Consider the following 8,786-nt stretch of genomic DNA (forward strand, 5'->3'; position numbering starts at 1 on the left):
AGGGAAAATCATCATTTTCAAGTAGAGCCTGCTAGGTCTGCCATAAGGTTTTCTTGCCATTTCTCGAGTGCTTTTAATTAATATGCTCCACAGTAGCACACATGTAAGTGTGAAACTTTATTTCATGGCTTCGGAGGGATTGCAAAAGCCAAGCAGTCCCTGGGCTGAGTTAGGATAAGGGCAGCTCTCCGGGTTGGGATTTGCATAGTGCTGAGCACGCAGCTCCTGGCACTGCCTGCGCAGTGTCTGGCACTGCAGTCAGCTGCTSCTCTCCCCAGGCAGGCCTTGGGAGTGTTTAATTCTCTGTATGCGACCAGAATGTTTTATTCTTTGTACGCTACTGGACTGGCACGTATGGAAAAGGAAGAGAACAGGAGCCATTGCACCCTTATGAGAGTCATGTGCTGCTTAATGTAGAGCRATCAAAGCTGAATCTTCACATGGTTAAAAACAGATATTAATGCAAGTATCCTTGGTAATCTTCTTCCTACAATTACTCACTTTTGACTAGGTCTAGAATTAGGATTTTTCTCTTCCAGTCGGTGACTCTGGAGTTAGCAGGTTTTCTTTAGGAGTCCCTGTCCCAGTGTAATACATTGAACTGTCACTTTTGTACAGTATTTATCCCCAAAAGCTTTCTAATTCCTTGTATTATTCCTAGTGTTACCCATYAGTTTATCCTAAATGAAGACCTCTGATGTTCACAGCCTTCAGATGTTGTATTTAAAAACCATTACCTTGTAACTCTTGCTTTCTTTGCCTCCTTAATCACCCAACCAAGCAATATATATATTTAGTTCTTTTAATCTTTCCTCAGAAGTCAATCCCTCTGGATTCTTAATCATCTTCATTGTTCTTCTTTGAACTGTTACTGGGTTATCMAAACATATAATGATTTTGAATTAATAGTGACTATTGTGGAAGTAATAAGGCTGCCCAAGACATTTTAAAACATTATTGGTAATATTTTACATTTCAGAAGAGGAAAAAGAAAYATCCATTTTGTTGGGGGGATTTCAATTTCAAACATTTTTTTCCAACAGAAGGTTCATGATTATTCCCATAAATCTGAGTTGTGACCTGCACTTTAAAGATTCTTTGCCACATGCACAGTATTACAGATGTCTTGGTGACTAGAGTTTTAATCAGTCAAATCTGTCTTGATTTAGCAGGATTTTGTGGACAAATCTTTGTTCTCAGTTGTATAATAATTACAAGCTGTTTTACCAGTGGATAAACARAAGATTACTCTTCTCTTTGAAATTAGTAGCTTTATAATTACGTGTATTTACTTGCCTTACCAGTATAGAACTCACCAGCTGAGACGCAGGATTATTGTTGTTTGTATGTGACTCATGAACAAATGGAGAAATTACATATTCTGCATTTACAGAGGCATAAAACTCGCTTCTGCAATTGTTATGCAGGGTTTTTGGTTTTTTCTTTAATGCAATGTATTTCAATTAAGTTCTGTGGAAACCAGCTAGGACTGCTGAATGTAAGCCAAAATTTCTCATTTATGAAGCTTGAAGTTAGATGAAAAGGTAGCAGCAAAAAGGAGCTGTGAATTATAACTTCCTCTTCTCTTCCTGTGTTGGAATTTTTACATTCTCTGTCTTTCAACAAATGAATTCTCTTCTTCTCTGGTCATAGGGCAAGAAGAATTAGAGCAACTGAATATGTTCAAGTGCAGCTAGAAGCAAATTGGCTTCTATTCAAAAGCCTGAATCCCAAATTTCCTATTATGTTTTAGCTGTGTGTTTTGTGACCTTTTGTATTCTTCAGAATGAAATGGGGTTTTTATACATTCAGAAATGTTTTACACACAAGTGAAATAGCAGTGCAGTTTGTGTATCTTGCTACTGTTTGCCTGTGAGCACAAATATGGTTGAGTGTGTATGTCTGTGACTGTTAGCATCCCAAATTGCCTATCAAGAGAAAACAAATATCRGAAAGTCACATTTAGAGCTTCTTTCACATCAGCCACTGCTCGGCATCCTGGTTTTGATCTTCGACGCAAGGTTAAATGTCTTATCAAGTGTTTCCCAAATAGGATGTAAGCAAGGGGCAGAGGAAAAGATAAAATACTCCTTGGGGAAACATTTAAGATAAAGAATAGAAAGACATGGACAGAATGAAAAGATTTGAGTTGTCTCTTGTAAGAATGCAGTGAAATTTGGTCTATTCTTGGCTCCAGAGTCAACAGCTACCAAATGCTAAAGCCACTGAAGCTTCTGAGAGTCAGTGACTGAAGATCATCACTGTTAGCTCCTCACTACCCAAATCTCAAATCAGATGCTGACTTGAAGGTCAGCTAGTGATGAACTTACAAAAACTCTTTTGTTTATTGCACAGCATCCAAGTTTTTGAAACCTTTGGGTTTCCAGTTTGCATCTTGTGGTCTACAAAAATGACATAACCTGAATCTGCCCCAGAAAAAAAGCTTAACTGGCTCTTACTGTGCTCACCAATGTAATGTATTGAATCTGAACCCTTGCTASTGATAGTGGAACATGGTCACAGTGTTGACATCAAAAATTTTCTGCAAACTGCATATTATAAAACATTGTCAGAGTAGATTTTTTTTTGTTCATCATCTGTTTTAGGACATATGTTGCTATATGTACCTCTGTTTTCTGCCCTTAAGGCTTATATCACAGAAAACCTAGAAGAAATGTGGCAGAATCCTGCACGTCATCCTACTTTCAGCCCTATACAGTGGCCACTTAACCTGCTTTTAGTGTTTTTATGATAGTGCAAATTAATGAATATTTCCAAAAATCTTCTTGGTGCAGAGAATGTTTTCTTTGGTTCATTCAACCTATGTGTGCCTATTGCTTGATTTATGACAGCATATATGCCTGTTTACTCCCACAATATGTAGAAACATGCTTAAATGGAGCATTGATTGTTGGGRCTTTTAGATAGCGGAATAAATAGCTTTGCTTTGATAATGGTGGCAGAGATTCTGAGCCAGCAGAAGTATAAAAGTGACACATGACACGAACATAAACACGAGCTTGTTTGGGATCCCAGGTTTCAGGAGGAGGAGGCTTAGAATAGAAAGCCTCAAAGTATATGCTGATAAAATTGCATCTTGCCTGTTTTTCCATGGAGCAGCACTGACAGTAGTAAATGACAAAAATATCTGTTTTCTCATGAAAAAGGTATTCTCCAAATAGTTGGATTTAAAACAAATAAGCAAATAGACCTGTAGCCTTCAGTCTGGTTTATTTTCCCTTTTTTTTTCCAGTTAGTTACAGGRCAGGTGAAGGGCAGGTTATTCTGCTAGCCTGTGCATGGGATTCTGTTTACAGTTCTCTGACACCATCCAGTGGCAGGAGGTTAATGTTAGAGGAGTGGGATTATTTATTTGTTTATTTCAGCATCTACTGTGATAAACAGGTACCTTTTGTAGTGTTTTTTAATGTTTCCAAGTTTTTTTACATTTAATTTTAAAAATGTTATCTCTGTTTTCGGGGAGCTCTCACTGTAGTTTCTGTTGTGTCCAACTATCTAAAATATTGTTGTTATCAGATTAAAAACCCCAATTCTGCAGTTAAAAAAATGATTTACAGCAAAAGAACTGCATGCTGGAAATACATTTCGTTGTATGATCTACCTTTTTAGACAGTATTTAATAAATGTAATATGTAACCTTAGGCTTTCAACAGCTATAAAATACTTTTTCAGCTTTCATATTTCCATTTCTCTGCATAAACTCTCCATCCTTCATAGTGGACTGTGGTTTGCATCGATTTTCTAATGCATGTTAGACAAGTAGTGTGTAGTGCAATCAATGCAGTGCAAAATAGATCTAATGTATTGTTCCTGTTCTGACCTGTTAGTAAATTAACTTTAGCCACTTAGTGAAGAACAAAAATTAGTTTTAAATATGTTGCTATCTCAAAAGGCACAATATTTTTCTTTGTGGGAAGATTGCCAGGAAAGGTTCTCCCTGTCTCCATTCTTTTTCCACATAATGCTCTCTGTATCTTGTAAAATCTTATCTATTTTAAGCGTTTATCACACTTTTATCTAAATAATAGATAAAACCTTCAGACTTGATGGGAATTGCTATAAAAGTGCTAGGAACCTAGCAAAGAAGTGTTTGTAGGGCCTTCAATAGAGGGCAAAAGAGTATACAGCAGCTCTGTTCCGGCAATTGCCGGCTGCATGTAGAGTTTTATGGCTAAAACACCTCAAATCCGAGCACTCTTCTTGSAAGCTCCATAGCAAGATACCCCGTGCTGCTCCATCATGCAGGATACCACACAACCCCGTCCGCTCGTGTCGGGGTTTCAGACGTCTGTGACCCTCCCACATACACTGCGGTGTCCGCACACGAGCCTCCCCTCTGGAGCCCCCCTGCTCTGGACCCCTCTGGGGCGCGGATGCCTCTCGGGGCAGGGGTGGGAGTCTAAACGTGGGCCCGAGGCTGAAACGGGCCGCTCTGCTCTGCGATTTCAGRTATTTGGTAAAGCCTGACATGTTGTTTTTGGAAAAAAGGCAAGTTCACCCTTAAAAATGAGCTTTCTCGACAGCTGCACAGTGCAGAGTGTGTTCATTGCATGGTTAATAATTAAGGGTGTAATTAGTGTATAGCTCCACATATAATTAAAATTCATTTTGCTAGGTCTAGGAATTACAAAGTAATTAAGCATTTTGACATGGCAAATGAACAAGGAGCTTGGTGTGGTCGAAGGGATAGAAGTGCTGCTAAAGAGAATCGGTTCAGGGTCTTGTACTTGTGATTAATGATGTGATCCCAGGGTGTGTATTCCAGTTATTCAGTAAGATATCACTCAAAGTTCTTCCCTGATGCATAAAGGTGTCTGTGATCAAAACAGCCACTTGGTTTTGCTGAAGAAATGTTTGGAAAATCCAGTTTCCTCCTGCAGCTTTGTTTTCCCCAAGGAATGAGCAGGAATTAGGGGAAGGTCTCACGCACTGCAGTAGCTGTGGAAAGGTCAGAAGCTTCATCCATCCTAATTCACGTGACAGGGTGCCAGAAGGGAATTGAGACCTAGAACTAGTACTTTAAAAGTATTGGGGGGAAAAAAGGGCATTTTGAAAACGTACCACATCTTGCAAGTATATTAGTCTAAAGTAATTTGGAATTAAAAATCCAGAGTATTCCTCCTCTTTGTTATCTCTTTCCTTGTCACACYTCCAAGACAGCCTGATTGTAGCTTATCTTCATGTCCCCCAGCAGCATCATGGCACGTTCATGAGCAGTGAGAAGTAGCCTTTGAAAAGGCAAGTGTCCTTYGAGTTCTTCAGATTGAGAACTGGTGCAAGGGTTGAGGCAGCACAGATTATTAAATACTGAGATAATATTAATAATCTTCTAATGACAAAGAGGAAGGAAAATCAAAGCTGTTTGCATTTTGTAGGGTTCATTTGTTCCATATTAAGAATAGCTCACTAAGAATGAGAAAAAAAAAAGTTTAAAAAGCAGGCAAGAGTTTGTATACTAAAGAATTTGTATTYAGCAAGTAGAGCTTGTTATTTTTTATTGACTAAATAAGTACAGTAAAGCCCRGATCTCAGGATGTTTTCAAGATTAGCCAAATCTTTGTCTCCATTATAGCCAGTTTTGCGTCTTTCAGTTAACTTGATACTTGGTTCATTATCCATTGCACTTATTGGAAATCTTCAGTGACTATGGTGGATGTTGCATTGCTGCTCTGGTGGATACAAATACTCAGATTTCTATCTTTCAAAACCGCCATCAAAAGGCTGGAGTTCCTTCTCAGCTCAGTCTAAACTCCTTGTTGAATCTGTTGAACTGAAATGCTGTCTTGTTTGAAGCATTAAACACTCCTCTAGATATTGCACAGGATTTGCTCATCTATTAGTCGATATTTGTTACTAACTGGAGTTAATGCTGTCTTTTTAGGAACAAATGTTCATGAAGCCCAACGTATTCTCAGTGAAAGTGGACTTCCCATCACATCTGCAAATGACCTTGAGGATGCAGCAAAGAAGGCAGTGGCCAGTGTTGCCAAGAAATAACTCCTTGCGGATATCACTGTGCAGAGTTTCAGAAGGCATCATTCCTGTTGTCATTTTGAAAAGAATTAATGGAGTTTTTCTAAGTAGTCATTGTTGATGGACTTATTTTGTGATGCATAATAGATGAAGGCCMTATTTTTCAGAAAATTTGCAACTACTGTCTTTAAAATTAGTGTATCTTCACCTTTTAGTTTTCATCTTTAATATTGCATTATGTAATATTTCRTTTCACCCTGGGCTCCTTTTTTGCTTTTTTCAAAAATTCTCACTGATAACATAAGATACAATAATGAATAATTGATTTCTATCAACAGGACTGTTCTTTAATCAAACACATGTAGTTCGTGTATCTTTTAAGCAATTCTTTTTTATATTGTAAAGAGATGGCAAACTAATAATAGGTTAATGTATTTTTATGAACTTCTCCAATAATGTACAAATCTGTGTGCTTACAATATCTATTTTTATTCAAATGAATGATGTTTATGTTCTTTTTTAGAATTGACACACTTTGCCTTAAGGTGATATCTTTTTTTAAGATGCAAAAGGATACCTCACAGTAGGAAGAGAGGTTGAATAGTTGATGGTAAAAGGACCTTCCATTCTTATACTGTACCGATATGCAGGTGAAATGTGATCCAGGGTTACAGTTTTTGAAGTGAGGTCCAGTGTTTCTAGGTATAATGCTGTTTTACAGAAAATATTAKTAGAATGTGTATGTCAGTGGAAAAAAAGGCTGCTAACTTCTCAAAATWAACTCCTCCATACGTATGTTACTGCTGTGAGGATTTAAAAGATGAGAATGTGAAACAGTTTTCTATCAGTAGCACAGGCTATTCTTCAAATAATTTAACATTCAARTAATTTAACAAAGAGGAATCTTATATTTTGGGGAATAAAATGCAAATTAACATTTCAATTTTTAAAGTATTTGACTTTTTAGGMATCAGTACAAGTATATACATGAAAAAAAAAATGAGTTTCAGTACTTAGGTATYGACTGAGATTTGATTATATATTCCTTTGTAACAGTCAAAATTCAGGCTGTTAGTTACAGAAATCATTTATTCAGGGAACAGAAGACAAGGCCAAATGGTTTGTGTAACTTAGGAACTCAATACAAATCTCAGGCCAGGAATTACATGCTGAAATCCATCAATAAATTTGAGCGGTGAAGAAATGAGATAATACTGTGATGCGAAGGCTGTAGACTGGCAGAGAGGTAAAATTTACCTAGTAAATTCTTAATTGTTATTTTTGTGAAGCCCTCATCAATACCACCCATAATATAGAAAATGTWAATAATTTTTTGTTAAAACTGCTAGGTTCAAAATACATTATTTGCACTAATTTCTGCCTCTTTATGAAAATTATACGGATAGGTTTACTCTYAACAGCCACTCATGTTTTTAGTCATTTTCTGTTGCTTAAGGCAAAAATATCTGACCGTTGTAACAGCAATAAATATGCCACTAAGTTTGTACTGACTCGCTGAAAGAGAAGGATATTGTTGACAGTTCTAGTGAAGGTGCGTATTAGTGCACTTATCTAAAAGAAGAAATGTTTACCTCACCACAATAAGTAGAAAAAAAATCACTCTGTGTATTTTAATACTGGAAAATAAAGGCATTCTGTGGAAGAACTGTTGATACAATATGGTTACACGGACTGTATAACTTTTGGTCTCAAGAYCATTATGTCTGAACGTAATTATTATTCTACAAAGATGAATACTGGCTGCACTGTTAGTCAAATGTCAAAATGAACCCAATTAATGACTTTGTACTATAAAACAGAAGATTGTTTAATTTGTCTGTTGTGTTCTGTGTTCTTCAATTGAGCATTTTGTCATGGATGGGTGCARTGAAATGCATGAGTTTCTTTTCAACTGGATAATATTCTTGCACATGCTTCTTATCTAAAAATATCTTTTTATCTCTGTGTCTCTGTATATCTCCAATACTCGGAKTAGTGACAGTTGCATTTCCACTAAGCCATATGCAGAATAGAACATTGTCTTTTTTAATTTGCAGATGGTATATGGAAAACTTCATGCGCTTCAGATGCGTATTTTTAACCCAGCACGTTTGACTCGTGCCAAGGCCCTYTGTGCATTTTGCTTGTTTGCAGCGATGTTTTGGTCTGGATTGTGTCTGTTTGCAGAGGTCACTTCTGCATGTATGGAAATCTGTGTAAGGTTAGTCTTATTCTCCCTTGCAAAGAGTTTTAGTTATCAGTCCTGTACTTCTAGCTGTCATAAATAATTTTGTGTAAACACAGTACTGGGAAGCAGTGCATTTGTCTTTGCTCTGGCACATGGAGGCACAACCTGGCAAGGAGCAGGTTTCCCGTCCTCAGCAGCTGTCTGCCTGATTGCTGCCTTCTCCCTGTGCTGGTTGAATGCAAGACTGCTCCAGCTAGCCCATTCCAGCTTAAACCCAAAGGAGAAGTATGGCAAAATTACCCCTCCTGCACAGAGCAAACAGCAGCGTAAGCAGCAAGTAAGTTCCACTTAATCCCCTTTGTGAACGTTTAAGTGGTATTTTGTTAGTCTCTAAATCTTTAAATTTCAGCCAATATTAATAAACCTCTGTTTGACTGGGCATTTAGAAAGGAAAACAAGAGGAAACTGTTAATGCTGACATTGTATTATCTCTTAACAAGATACCTTTAAATTCTCCTAAGGAAAGTGTAACAGCTGGGATTTCTGGAGTTAATGGCCTTAACGTTCATTTACCATCCTATTTGTCAGGCCTTTTCTTCCCTGC

General features: G+C 37.4%; 1 protein-coding gene across 2 annotated transcripts in view; it reads left to right on the forward strand.

Moving 5' to 3' along the window:
• The window catches only part of SUCLG2 (succinate-CoA ligase GDP-forming beta subunit), an 86,514-nt gene extending 78,698 nt beyond the window's left edge, over nucleotides 1-7,816 (forward strand). For both annotated transcript variants that reach the window (XM_026052515.1, XM_026052516.1), the window contains one exon: nucleotides 5,903-7,816. In XM_026052515.1, the coding sequence (XP_025908300.1) occupies nucleotides 5,903-6,018 (116 nt within the window). In that variant the 3' untranslated portion in view covers nucleotides 6,019-7,816. The remainder of the gene's footprint in view (nucleotides 1-5,902) is intronic.
• Nucleotides 7,817-8,786: the final 970 nt, after the last annotated feature.

This window comes from Nothoprocta perdicaria, unplaced genomic scaffold (assembly GCF_003342845.1).
Source record: "Nothoprocta perdicaria isolate Ctin4 unplaced genomic scaffold, notPer1 scaffold_9, whole genome shotgun sequence".
NCBI classification, from domain to species: Eukaryota; Metazoa; Chordata; class Aves; order Tinamiformes; family Tinamidae; genus Nothoprocta; species Nothoprocta perdicaria.